Raw genomic sequence first — 14,985 nt, forward strand, 5'->3', positions numbered from 1 at the left:
CTTTGCATCACGCTGAAGGCTCTGTGGCCCCAAAATCTATGATTCCCCAACTTCTTCCCATAAGGTGGGAATCTACAAGCTCTGCCATACAACGCCTTGTAAGGTACCATCTGTATCGCTGAATGATAACTGTTGTTGTAGGCAAATTCTACTAAATGTAAATGATCCTCCCAACTACCTCTGAAGTCCATGACATATGATCTCATTAGGTCCTCTAATGTCTGTATGGTACACTCTGATTGACTGTTTGTCTGGGGGTGGAAAGTCGTACTAAAACGTAATTCTGTACCCATAACCTGCTGTAGACTCTGCTAGAATCGTGAAGTAAACCGCGGATCTCTATCCAAAATAATACTGGGAGGTACACTATAAAGCCTTATAATCTCTCTACAATACAACTCTGCTAATCGATCTAATGACTCTGTCCTACGTATCAATAGGAAATGAGCAGATTTGGTTAACCGATCAACGATTACCCAAATCGTATCATATGCTAGCCGAGTTCTAGGAAATCCCACAACGAAATCCATCGTGATATGCTCCCATTTCCATTTCAGTATCTGAATCTTCTGAAGCAAACTAGTGGGTCTCTGATGTTCAACCTTCACTTGTTGACATACAAGGCATCGTGCAACGGAATCCGCAATGTCTTTCTTCATGCCAATCCACCAATACGAACGTCTCAAATCCCTATACATGTGTGTACCACCAGGATGAATCATAAATTTGGACCGGTGTGCCTCCTGAAGTAGGTCTTCCTTCACGGAAGGCGATTCAGGAACACACAATCTCCTCTAGAAATATAGAATTCCACTTCCATCGCAAGAGAACCCTGTCAGCTGTCCTGGGATAATTCTGCTACACAAAAACTGCAGATGCTGATCTGTAGCCTAAGCTTCTTTAATCCTCTCTACAATGGGTGACTGCGCAACCATAGATAACAGAATACTCCGCTCAGTCTGACCCTGCTCTACTAATCCCAACTCAGAAAATTTCTGTACCAGTTTTATAATCATCACACGGTGACAAGCAAGAACTCCTCGGGATTTTCTACTGAAAGCATCAGCTACCACATTGGCTTTCCCTGGGTGGTAGTTGATGGTACAATCATAGTCCTTCAAGAATTCCATTCATCTCCTTTGTCTTAAGTTCAATTCTTTTTGAGTAGATAGATACTTAAGACTTTTATGATCCGTGAATATCTCGAAGGTAATCCCATATAGATGATGTCTCCAGATTTTCAATGCAAATATAATAGCTGCTAACTCTAGGTCATGCACTGGGTAATTTTTCTCATGCTCCTTCAGTTGACGAGAGGCATAAGAAACAACCAGTCCATGCTGCATGAGCACTGCGCCTAACCCCTGTAATGATGCATCTGTATAAAGTATGAAGCCATCATCTCTAAAAGGAAGCACTAATATAGGTGCAGAAATGAGTCTTCGCTTGAGTTCTTGAAAACTCTTCTCGCAAGACTCTTTCCAGCAAAACTTCACTCCCTTTTTGGTCAGCCGTGTCAAAGGCAGAGCTATGCTAGAGAAGCCCTCCACAAACCTTATAGGTTTTTGTGATATGATTAATTTTATCTTTGATTTAGATTATCATCTAAGGATTGATTTACATTTGAGTTAAACTCAGGTATTACAATTAGCCAATTAAATATTCATTTCAAAGATTAGCTTCCATGTTGTGGCGAGACACTAGACCTTCTTGGGTATGAGATCATCCACCACTTCTAGACAAAGTCTTTCAAAGGAATTGGATATTTAATTTCCTTTGGAAACTCCTAAGTCTAACTAGTTAAGTGTAAACCAAGCCTAGGTCCTTATCTAGCCTAGTTTAAGTATGTATAATAAAGGCAGTAAAAATAAGCATCAAACAAATTTATTTATCGATACAGATGATCTTTCTATTGGCTCCCCCTGAATCATAGTCTCGATAGGGTCTATCAAGGTAATGGATTTGATCCTTGGGGACCCAATATTGACCAAATCCAACTTGATTAATCAAGTTTGACTTAGGGACCCATGCTTGGACTAATTTTCTATTTGCTCTATTTACAAGCGATAAGTAAGAGTTTTATTTTTGTTTAGCCTTAAATCCAAGTCCGGATCGGTTGTAGATGACTCTTTATTTTCTAAGAATCAGATCAAGATTCTTGGAACCCAAGGTGAACCATTCCAACGTATCCTTAAGTTCTTTAACTTGAGTTTTTAAATTGGAATTTTCCTCCTCAAGTTGTTGGACTTGAGTTGAACTTCCATTTTAAACTGGCTCAGTCAAAGGACTTAGTTTAGTCTCTTCCTTAAGGATTGTTGCCTCCTTTTGGATTGACTTGACTCGGAGGTTAGATTTGGCTAACTTACTAATGAGATAATTAATTAAATTATGCAATTTATTTAATTGAGAGGTTCTTACAGTGGGGTTATGTCCTTTGGAAATGGATACGTATCCGTGGCTTCTCTCAAATTCTATTTCCGACCCACTCTCAGTATCAAATACGTTGACTTGTTCCCGGGCCGTAAACACGAGGAAGCTCGTCTGTTCTAGCTCTTCATCAGAGTCTTCTAAAGAAGACTCATCCCATGCCACCTGCAATGCTTTCTTCTTCTTTTGCTTCTTTGTTTCCTTTTGGTTCAGATAGTTGGCTTTGATGTGTCTCTTCTTGTTGCAGTCATATCATGTTACTTCGGACTTCACTTTTGGACTTGATTGCACCGTCTTGGACTGAATCACTTTCTTGATGTCTTTCTTGGTGAATCCTTTCTTCTTCTTGGAGAGCTTTCGTACAAGGTTGACGAGTTCGGTTGCTATCTCGTCGTCATTGTCTTCTGAGTCTGGTTCATCTTCAGACTCGAGTTTAGTTTTGCGCTTAGCTTTTGCTTCCCGTGTTCTACTCGTACCTGCAATCAAAGCAATACCTTTCTCGGCCAGAGTAGTATTAGTTTGCTCATGTAACTCAAATTCAGAGAATAATTCATCTAATTTGATTAACGACAAATCCTTAGACATTTTGTAAGCATCTAACATGGATGCCCATAAGGTGTTCCATAGAAATGCATTTAATGCATACCTGATGACGTCCCGATTTTCCACCTTCTATCCAATCACGTAGAGTCCGTTAAGTAGATCTTGTATGCGAGCATGAAGCTGGCTCGCTACTCACCTTCCTGCATTTTTATATTATATAATTTATTCAAAATTAAATCACGTTTACTTATTTTTGTATTGAAATTTCCTCGTGTAGCTCGATCAAATGAGTACAAAAGTCCATCCTTATGGAGTTAGGATATGTGACTCTCATTTATGTGACCCAAGTAACAATGCCAGAAATATGGTTTGTTCAAATCATTAGACTTGAATCATTTGGTATTGATGTTATAGATTGAGTTTTCAAAGTCTAGAACATAGAGGTCATTCATAAGAGGTGCACTACAATAGAATGTATCATTAAAATAAATTGAACAATATTTGTCCTTTATTACAAATGAAAAACTTTCTTTTCCAAACAAGAAACAGAGATAATGTTTTTTATTAAAGCGGGCACATAACAACACTCTTCTAGTTCTAAAACAAGCCAGTGGGCAAAGATAAGGAATATGTTTCTATAGCGACAGCAGCAACTCTTGCACCATTGCCTATTCGTAAGTCCACTTCACCCTTTGTCAATGCTCTACTATTTCTCAACCCCTACACATTAGTACAAATGTGAGATGCATATCCAGTATCTAATATCCATGAAGAAGAAATAGATAGATTGACTTCTATAACATATATACTTGAGGCAGAAGTCTCACTTCTCTTCCATTTCAGTTCCTCTAGGTACACTTTGCAGTTCCTCTTCTAGTTTCTGGTCTCACTACAGTGGAAGCAAGTTCCTTCCTTAGCAATCCCAACTTTGGGTTTTAGTGCATGAGTCTTGCCCTTGCCTTTGACTTGGGTCTTACCCTTACCTTTAAGCTTCCACTTGCCTTTGCCTTTAGACACCATTAAAATGGTATTAGGCTTTGCCTTCTTAAGGTTGAGTTCAATAGTTCTCAACATACTTAACATCTAAGGCAGTGATTTGTCAATTTCATTCATATTGTAGTTCATGATGAATTGAGTATAGCTATCGGGCAATGATTGCAAGATAAGATTTGTGTCCAATTCTTAGCCTAATGGAAATCTCAATCGTTGTAGGTTTTCTACATACCCAATCATTTTGAGTACATATCGCCCTAGGAGACTTCTTTTTTGCATTCTGCATTGAAACAGTGCTTTAGAGATCTCAAATCTCTCATGCCTTGCTTGTCCTTGATATAGTTGTCTAAGATGTCCAACCATATCATAAGCATCCATGTTCTCATGTTGCTTCTGAAGCTCAAAGTTCATGGTGGCGAGCATAAGGCATGACACATTTAATACATCATCTTGATGCTTCTTGTAAGCATCCCTATCAACTCTAGTGGCAGTAGTAGAGGGTTCTTTAGGAATGGGTTGCTCTAGGACATACAGTTTTCGTTCTTGCTTGAGAACTATTCTCAAGTTTCTATACCAGTCTAGGAAGTTAGCTCAATTGAGCTTGTCCTTATCAAAGATAGATTGTAGAGAGAGAGTGTTCGATATATTTGACAACATGGTAATCTACAACATAATGTAAAAATAAGTATCATATAACGATCATTTAATTAGGCCTTTAATTAAATGATTCTCCCATTGAATTGCAAAGCTTGGTAGGAGCAAGTCATGGTTGTGGTTTTACCCACACTATTAGCTCCAAATCCAATCGCAATGACATTCATATGGGACAAGATCCATATTATACCTCATCTTGAGTTAGCTTTGGCTAATCGCCCAAGACTCATATAATGTAGGTAGGCATCATATACCAATTCAAATGCAACTCTTGTATAGCTAGATGAACAATACTATTTGTCCATTTGTCCATCTTATGAAATCCATATTATAGCTCATCTTGAGTTAGCTTGGCTAATCGTCCAAGATTAGTATAATTTGAATTCCATCTTATGGGATATGTTTCTAAGCTCTCAATCCAAGTGAGACAACTTAGTTAAGTCGTACCCAAAGTTTAATAGTCGGACATCACAATTGTCCTATCGCACTCTTGCAAGATAAATCGAGTCATTTTTCTTTGGCAAAACTTGACTTCAATTGATAGATCTAGAAGTGAGTACTAAACTTTAGTAGGCATATATTTAAAAAGACCTAATTATGTTTAAACTAAACATGTATCATATACAATCAAGCACACATCACATATATGCATAAATAAAATGTGACATGGTTACGACCCCCAGAAACTACGATCTTCTCAAGCCAATGAGAAGAGTGATAAGTCAACCTAGGTCAAAGTTGTAACGACCCGGCCCCTCGGCCCCTTGGGCGACCCAACTGGTGACCCATTTAGCGGTCCCTTGGGCGGCCCAACTGGTGACCCCTTATGTCGTCGACCGACGACGACCCTCGACCGTGCCGTTACTCACTAGGACTTCCCACCCCTAGCCAGTGGATTTTTGCCTTCCCCAGGATTCGAACTATAGACCTCTAGGCTAAGTACTAGAGTTTATGAATCCTGGTAGCCCAAGGGACCGCCAGTTGAGCCGCCTAAGGGGCCGAGGGGCAGAGGGGCCGAGGGGCCGGGTTGTTACAAAAACAGCTTCTCCAAGTGCTTTCTTGGTTGTCACGTGTTGTTGTCTTTCCTTCATTTTCACCAGTCATCCAAAAGACTAACTCCTTTCTAATTTGCACATTACAAAATAAATAAATTCGACTTACATTCGAGTGTAGTATAAAATTATAACAAGAATAAAAAAGATAAAGGCACGACACGCAGGCCGTATTATGAATTATAACATCACACACAATCATATTGGAGTTAAAGGGCCATAACCATGCACCATATATATATATATTTATATTCACAATATCCTTATGACATAAATCTACTATGATGTGAACAACAAAATTATGAGCCGCAACGCCACGGTGGTCTCACTAGCCAGTTAGCGGGTGGGGTCAAGGGGTAGCGCCTCTTGCGGGGTTAGGGGGCAACACCCCCGAAGCAAAGCATATTTTCCATACTCATTTATGAATTGCTACCATGCCCGCAACCCTACTACCCTCAAAACCGACTATGTTTCGTTCCGAACAAAACACCTTTGGGCGAGACCTTGCTGGTCACAACACCAACTATGTTTCATTCCCAATAAAACACCAATTTTTGGCTGAAACTTATAATTTACAGATCATAGTAAACTTATCATGCATTTCTATATCACATATAAAATTCTAATAACTTAGTATATCCCTTCGCAAGTGGGTCTGATACCACTGTAAAGAACTAGGGCGCTAAACACGCTTAAGCACAGCGGAAAGCTTCTAGTTCCTCCAGAAGATCCATACGAAGGGAAATATATGTTACAATCTATACTAAGTTTATATCATGATAGTATACCTTTGATGCGTGTACACGAACTCTAGACAGCTTGGATCTCAGCACGATCACACATTCACGCCTCTATGGTATCCACACGAACAAGTGTTCGTTTGTCTCACAAACTCGCAAAGTGGAGAAGGCAACCACCTAAGGTTGTGCTAGCAACCTTGATAAGAGGTCTCAGATTAGAGGAGAAGAGAAGAGGAAGGAGAATGAAGAAGTACACCAAAATGAGAGAAAAAATGCTTAAGTATTTTCATCCAATGGAAATACTTAATGAGCATTAATAAATATTTACACACCATTAAGGACCACATTTGAACCTCTTCATTTTGAATTCAAATTTGAAATTGAATGATTCATTGAATTTCAAAATTCAATAAATTAATCTCCATTAATCCTCTTAGTGAATGAATTCACTTAAGTCTAACTCAAGTCTAATCCACTTGAGTCTAACTCAATTCCAATTCAATAGAGTCTTACTCAATTGATCTCATGCAATTTCAAATATAATGAATCACTATTTCATTAATTCATATTGACTCCTTGAGTCTAGTTTGAATTGAACTCAATCTAATAATTAGATCCAATTGAGTCTAACTTAATAAGTCCAATTCGGATTAGACTTAATCCAATGATTCATCATATGAACTCATCTCCAAATCTACTTATTCTTTGTGTGTGACCCAATAGGTTCTCGTAACATTGGCAATGTATCCAAATCAACATTTAGATACATAAGCAATTAGTGACATCTAGCAAGGCATCATTGCAACCCAAGTGAGGAGAAAGTCGAGATTCGAGCTAACCTGTCTGTGGCTATTATCTTGTATGATTTGGTTCCTCTATCCTTGATATCTAGATTGATCAATGAGGCATAGACCGTGTTATCCTCTTATCAACCTTTTGTGTTTCTTGATCTCTAAGTAGACACACTTAATCAAATAAGCTCAATATCTCATATTGACTCATTTACGCATGATCATACTTTCTTGTGTCCTACTAATCAAGGGGCCCATAGATATCACTTTTATCATATGGAAGGGATAGATCCCATCTACATCACTCACATCCCTCCACATAATTCATTGCATAACCAGTGATCGACATTATTGTCCATCTTATTACAGGTGACGTTTGCCGATACCAAAGTACACAACTTCTTATGTAGGGAACCGTAGTGACTTCAGGTCTAAGGAATATTCATACCAATAGTCACATGAGAATATTTATGACACTCATATAACGATCCATGAAACATTCTAATGGCAGACCATTTAGTATATATTCTCTAATATATACATATGTGTCAACCTGATATATCATATCCATGACTTGTGAGATTAAGTCATCTGTTGACTTATATGCTAGTCTCAACGCATTAATATTATACTTGTATATTAATGTTTGACTAGGAATAATTAAGAGTAGTGTTCCATGTATATCTACAATATCTCACTATCAATTCAACCAATTGATATGTTGTAGATAAGAACCTACTACCTAAGGATATTATTATACTTATTCAATCGACATTGAACTGAAATAAATTTGTCTTTTATTAATAATGAAATATGATACAAAATGAGTCTTTTACAATCATCTCATAATTAGTACTAGGGCTAATACTAACAGACTTAGCATTCTGTTCCTTTCCTTCTCTTCTCACTATTTCTTGTTCTTGACACTCTACATCCACAATTAGTCTAGACTATCAAATTTGGGTAGTAGATTAGTGCTCGATCATCAGTCCCTATGAATTCGATCTTTTCTTACTTGATGACACTTCTGTGCATTTATGGATTTATTACCATTAGGTCCCTATACGATGGGCTAAGGTATATAAGGGAAGAAGTTTCTTGATTTGGACATCTTGAATCTTGGATTCAATTGAGCCTCCTCATCTTCCTCCTCTCTTTCTTATTAAGAAGGATTACAGATCACCATTCACTCATGTACAAGACTTTCACTACATTGCAGGAACTCTGACTATAAATAAGAGATACAATGATATTAGCTATGAATTCATGTCAGCATTCGATTTGTTATTGTATCGTTTTTCAATTTTAACTTTATGATTGATGATAATTAGATTATGTTGTAGATGGTATCATTTAGTTTAACATTAATGTATCATAATACTTTCATTTAGATCTATATGGGGATTGTTTTTATATAATAATAATTCTCTATGTAAGTAACTTGGTAGTCATATAAGCTACCAAAAAGAGTGATGATCATGTGTATTCATATTTATACATTTGATTAAATTGAGAATATTATTATAATTGATTTTGAACTAAATCAATGTTAAGTGTTTAATAGTTTATGCATCATAAAATTTATATCATTTATGTGAAAAGATGTGTCCTTATAACGTTAGAGTAAAGCAAAGAGAACGACATAAATTTATGACGCTCGAATAGGATAAAACGTCTGACCTTCTTACACCTTGTGTCTATATAATTAACCCTACGATGCTCTTGATTGATTATACTATTGTTCTCAAATAATGTATTAAATAGAAGATCAAAAATAAGGAGTTATCTCTAAGCTATGATGCGATGGTAAGAAATAAGATAGACTTTCTAAATAATGATTGAATTGTCCGTCAGAATTATTTCTCTATTTATCCTTGGTGGAAATTCTTTATGGGACTAGACCGATTTTCTTTAGGATTAATAACAACTGGATACCCAGGTTACCGAAAAAAAATATTTGTATAAATTAAACTTTGTTTACAATTTACAGATTCCCAAACACAATTGACTAGCAATTGATATTCATCACATGCGCCATAATTAAAATATTCATCACACGCACCATAATTAATCAAAATATTCTTTTACTGGACATCACATAGTAAGCCATTAATTATCCATCAATTTGTTGGCTTTCTTATAGTAAATCCTTTTATTATGAATCTTCAATAGGTTTAGATAGCTATAGAATAACGATGATTGAATTATCATTGTGAAATATAAATCCTTTAAAAAGTAGTAATTTGCAAAATTGGCAACAAATCTCAAAAAAAAAAAAAAAAAAAAAAAAAAACTATTACCCTGGAGCATTTATTGAAATTTACAATTCCTCAACTATGGCCGGTAAAGGCCTTCTTAACTGCCGTCAATTCACAGAATCCTAATAATCATAAATGAAATGTTGGTTCCTGCTGCTACTATACGGATCTCAGAGCACAAAGCAATGGCCAGAAAAACGCTCTCCCTACCGCACCTCCCCTTTGTGTTGCTCCTCATCTTCTCAGGTTAACTCTACATTCCCATCTAGCTTAGCTCACTAAATCTTAGAATTTTTCTTCTGATATCTAATTCTGAACTTGTGATATGACAGCGGAGACACTGGTCCATGTGCGAGCCCAGGTAAGTGCGACTCCATCCTGAATTTGCTAGATCACAGGGGGAAAAGGTGGCATGACTTCAATTTTGTTGCAGAAAACTTGGTGCGTGGCGAAGCCTTCCTCTGATGAGGCGACTCTGCTTGCGAACATCAACTACGCTTGCTCTCAAGTGGACTGCACCGAGCTGCAGAGAGGCAGACCCTGCTTTTACCCGGACAGCCTCATCTCCCATGCTTCCGTTGCAATGAATCTGTACTACCAGTCCAGGGGAAGGAACCCGTGGAATTGCTTTTTCAAGAACACTGCTCTTGTTGTCGCCACTGATCCAAGTAAAGATTAGTCAATGTCAAAACCATACTCACTTGATTTCGCTTCTGCTTTTAATCATTCACATTGGCATTGCCCTTTTCCTTTTTCTTATTCAGGTTATGGGGGCTGTTTTTATGCCTGATGATGAAAGAGGACTACAGCAGCCGCTTCGATGATTTGCTTTCAGCATTAGTTTGATGGGACTGGCTTCTTGTTGTTTTGTGTTGAAGAACTCTATGTGAACTCGCATCTAGTTTGCGAATATTGTGTGTTTTTTTTCAAGTATTTTTGCTGAGAAGATTTAGTGATCCGTGGTTACTTTTGCATTTCACCTTCGGATCTGATAACTATACATTAATTTTTCTCTCCTTTATTAAAAGTTTAAGTGGCCAAATGAAAAACTTAATAAAACACGGGATTGAAGTAGCGTGGCCGTGGAGGAATGATAAATTGTTAGAGAGAGAGAGAGAGAGAGAGAGAGATCTCATCAACTTTTTGACGTGGGTTGGTGCCGTAACATGCAGAGATTCCCTGCAAGAGTTGCAGCTTTTTTTTTTTGTTTTTTTTTGAGGGAATAAGGAAGAGTGCAGGGTGTGGACCTCCAATTGAGCTGCCATTCCGCTTCAGGTATTGAATGAAAGGGGAACTACGGCAGCAACATGAGGTGTGAGTAGAAAGAAAGGGTGTGGACCTCCCATTGAGCTGCCATTCCGCTTCAGGTATTCAATGAAAGGGGACCTATGGTAGCAACACGAGGTGTGAGTAGAAAGAAAATCGGCGGCCATTTCTGTTTCAGATATTGAATGAAAGATAACTATGACAGCACTAGACATTATATCAAGAGGGTAAGGCCAGAGCTAGACATTTTATCAAAGAGGGGTGAAGTTTTTTTTTAAGTTCATTATAATATTTCTTACCCACAAAATATCAATGTTAATAACAATAATAATAATATTAATCTAGTGCACCAAAAACTACAAGTAATAAGAAATTTGTGATTCAAAATAAATCACCTAGGAATTAAAGTGATTAGAATCTTAACATTTTGACACTTTATCCATAATGAATTCCATAACAGACAATTTTGCATAAAAAAGTAAAACTTTATTAATTATAAAATAGCTATCATAGTACAAAAATTTAAAATTATAATTTATATATATACATGAAATTATGAAATATTATCCATTTACCTTTTTAATACAATTAGGCATTTTAAATTATAGTCGACGTTTCTTTATAGCTTTAAACTCATTAATAACTGAGTCAATCCTAAATATTTGAGCAATTTTTTTTCAATGTAGGTTAGCAATGAATTAGCCAAAAATTCATCTTTCATTTTATTTCGTAATCACGTCTTAACAATTTTCATTACTAAAAACGCACACTCTGTTGTTGCAATAGAAACGGGAAGTGTCAAAATAAATATGATTAATCTATCCACAAGATTGTAACTCTCTGTATTTTTCATTTTCGACAAGACTTGCCACAATTTTGAAAGTATTTTCACATTCTGAAACTGGTGGTTGTGTTGAATATCAAAAGTTCTAATTGAGACTTTATATGTAATTTCTCTTAATTAGTGAAATCGTTATGATAAAACTTTTTAACAAGTCTACAAATATTATTAATGTTAAACGACTTGTATCCATTTCTTGGATCCAGAGCTGAGCTAAGTCGGAGCAATTCTATCGCATTTTCATCAAACCGATAATTCATCTCTTGTAATATAGAATCTATTATGCTAGTGAATATATCAATTTGATAATGATTCTCTAAGCTAACATTGTTTCCTTTACGAAGTCGTCCTCTACTAGATCGATGAGGAGAGTTCATATCTGGAATATGTATATCGTGCTTATTGCAAAAACTCTTCACTTTTATCAAATAAATTATTCCAACCAGCCTCTTTGAATTTTTGGATAAGTTCTTTTGTATTAGCAATAACATCCATGACATTTACAATGTCTTGAGACTTGAATTGTAAAATTCTACAAAGCTCATCAGACATTTTCGATACTCCAGCGCATGAAATGCAATATAAAAATAAATTCAAATGATGTCAACATATCATAAGCTCCATCAAATGTTGCTCTAATAGATAAACTATATTTATCATTGATAATTTCACTTGAAATAAGAAGAATAAGATCAAATAAATCAAATTAGAAATGACATCAGGTGAGTCCCCCATTGTGTATCCCCTGGATATTAAGACTCCCAACTTGATTTTTACTTTTTTCCAATCTCAGGCTCATTTATAGATATCAATTTAGCAATTTAGGTGGCATGAGTCATTCATAATTGATCATGTCGCTTAAATGAAGAGTCCACCAAATTTACAATAGCAACAAAGTGTGAAAAAAATGCTCAACAGGTATAGCACTTTGAGTTGTTGCTACTAATATTAATTGTAGTCAGTGAGCAAAACAATGGGCATAGTATGCCTAAGGACACTTATTTAAAAAAAAAGAGCTTTTAAAACATTCCATTATCCTCTCATCGTCCATCATAACCTTGTCCTCAAATATTTTGTACAATGAGATTATTGCGAGAGAGAACATTACAAATTTCTCTTTTTAAAGTTGATGCTTTAGTATCCTCCACATGGATCACATCAAAGAATTTTTCTGGAATAAAATATTCCTTGTCAAAAAATCTTAAAACAATTGCCATTTGTGCTCTTTTGATTCATCTCGAGATTCATCAATAATAAGATAATATTTTGCATTTTCAATTTCTTTTCGAATGAACCTTTGAATTTTACTCGCATAAAGTGACAATATCTCCTTCTGAATTTGAGGAGAAGTATAGGAAGCAACTTGAGGAGCATTTTCCAAAACAATAGAACATACATTATCATTATAAGAAGCCATATGTTTTATAATTTCTATAAAATTTTCACGATTATGTGAGTCTTGAGTTTCATCACAACCTCAAAAAGCTAAACCTTGACATGCACATAATTTTGCAACATCAATTGAGACCTTAAGTCATAAATGATTCTTTTCAACCAACTCTAAGGATTGCTTGTTAATAGCTCTATGAATGTGTTGAGAAGAGTTCATCAAATCATGAGCACATTTCATAGTTTCTTGTTTAAAGAATTGGGACCACAACCTTCATGGGTCAAGAATGAACAATTTTTACCATTATTTACATTTTTCCAAGATTTAAATTCACCAATGGTGAATGCATTTGTCCCAAAATGTGCACTTGAAATTGCAAAAAGAAAACATTGAAGACAATATGCAACATTTTTGGAAGGAGAATATTCCAACCAATCAGGAAATATTTATACCAGGAAGGTAAAAATTTTCTTCCTCTCTTGTCTACATAGTTAGAAGACTTATCTAGGGTTGTTTCATAAGGACCGAAAATCAGATAAGTACATCTAATTTCATCTCTTTTATCTGGTGGATAATCGGATATAGGCTGACGTAATCCAGGATCTTGCTAAATAATAAGAATATTGACATCTTGATCAATCTTTTGAAATTTTATTTGAAAAGATTCTGGAATAGAGGCTTTGTCATTAGAAACATTGAGAACCATAGGAGAATTATTATCTGAGTTGATTGACGAGGTCTCCTTGACAGAAGAATTGGTACAAACAATATTTTTAAAACGTCGTTTCTTAAAATAAGAATTAATTTTCCTGTTACTCATTTTGACATGTAGAAATCTAAAAAAAAGTTTGATCGTAGTCTAGTGCTAAGACTATTAGGCAAGGTTAGAATGGAGACCATGGTGGACTTTGACACAACCACTCCGAAGTTCATGTCAAGCCTTGGTGATCAAATAGCAAAAAAAAAAAAAAAAAAAAAAAAAAGATAGGAAAGAAAAGGGATGAAGAGTTTTCAATATATTCTACGCATACCTCTAACCACTGAAGCAAACACTCTTTTATATGACCTAGTCCGAATGGGAAAATGGTCATCCCATGCATATCCCCATGTCTTTGGATCATGTCTGCACCACATCAAGCACGCCCTGCATGTTTTGAGATATTGATACCACATCGGCCCCCTGCCAGAGGTTCCATTGAGGGGATGTCGATGCTATGTCTGACCCACCTCAGCACCTCCAATCAGCCACATTCTCCCTCGCTCAAGCATTGGGATGCTACTCTACATGGGCATTAGGCACTAGAACATCACCCACTTGTGCTCGGGTGTTATGGAACTTTGGAATGCTTCCTACTTGAGCTCGAGCTTGAGCTTTATGAGACTTGGGACCCTCAGGCTCGGGTGACACATGTTTGGGAGTCAAACACTTAGGTTGGTAGGTTGGGGATTGCTCGGCCTTCCCCGCTCGGGGATACCCACTCGGGCACTATGGTGCCCGAGAGTTAGAGTGCTTGGAAATGCCCACTCGAGCACCATTGTGCTCAGGAGTCGGAGTGATCGCGGTGCTCATTTGTTATTGGGCTGGTCATCTAGGCTCGATCGGTTAGCTTGTTCGGTTGGAGTTAGCACACCACCAGGACTCTTTGTTGATCGAGTCAAGGGCTCACCACATTGACCCTTACTTACCTTCGCATCACAAGTATCCCTCTCAAGTCTAATCGAAGGAGGACGTAGTCTGACTGACTAGACAATTGTCTATTCACGCCTTTAAGATCCTCAACATCGGGGTCCAGGTGGTTGAGAGTAGAGGAAAAGGAGCTGAAGGGTCGGTGTGTTAGTGAGTCATTGAGTTGGTGGGTTGGACCCGCTCGACATGGGACCATGTAGGCACATCCTATTGACCTGGAACAAACCAAAGAGGCCATACCATGAGGATCATTGATTGGTTATCAATTTGTTCCCACTAGGGCTCAATCCACCTAACCATTTGGCACCTCCGATTTGTCAATGAGCCACTTGGCCCTAGGGTA

The 14,985-nt window shown here is 36.9% G+C and overlaps 1 protein-coding gene across 1 annotated transcript; it reads left to right on the plus strand.

The window, feature by feature from the left end:
* The first annotated feature begins 9,549 nt into the window (after nucleotides 1-9,549).
* Nucleotides 9,550-10,437, plus strand: LOC121982720 (glucan endo-1,3-beta-D-glucosidase-like). Its single transcript, XM_042535822.1, has 4 exons — nucleotides 9,550-9,704; nucleotides 9,791-9,819; nucleotides 9,892-10,126; nucleotides 10,223-10,437. Exons 1-4 carry the CDS (start codon nucleotides 9,599-9,601, stop codon nucleotides 10,246-10,248), a joined length of 396 nt encoding a protein of 131 aa, XP_042391756.1. The 5' UTR covers nucleotides 9,550-9,598; the 3' UTR covers nucleotides 10,249-10,437.
* Nucleotides 10,438-14,985: the final 4,548 nt, after the last annotated feature.

The sequence above is a fragment of the Zingiber officinale genome, chromosome 5A, assembly GCF_018446385.1.
Source record: "Zingiber officinale cultivar Zhangliang chromosome 5A, Zo_v1.1, whole genome shotgun sequence".
NCBI lineage: Eukaryota > Viridiplantae > Streptophyta > Magnoliopsida > Zingiberales > Zingiberaceae > Zingiber > Zingiber officinale.

What these genes read in the sequence shown, in the direction of transcription:
- LOC121982720 (XM_042535822.1), top strand. Translation starts at nt 9,599, where the DNA reads ATGTTGGTTCCTGCTGCTACTATACGGATCTCAGAGCACAAAGCAATG. An exon ending in GTTGCTCCTCATCTTCTCAG is followed by an intron (nt 9,705 to 9,790) that starts GTTAACTCTACA and finishes GTGATATGACAG; the next exon opens with CGGAGACACTGGTCCATGTG. An exon ending in TGGTCCATGTGCGAGCCCAG is followed by an intron (nt 9,820 to 9,891) that starts GTAAGTGCGACT and finishes ATTTTGTTGCAG; the next exon opens with AAAACTTGGTGCGTGGCGAA.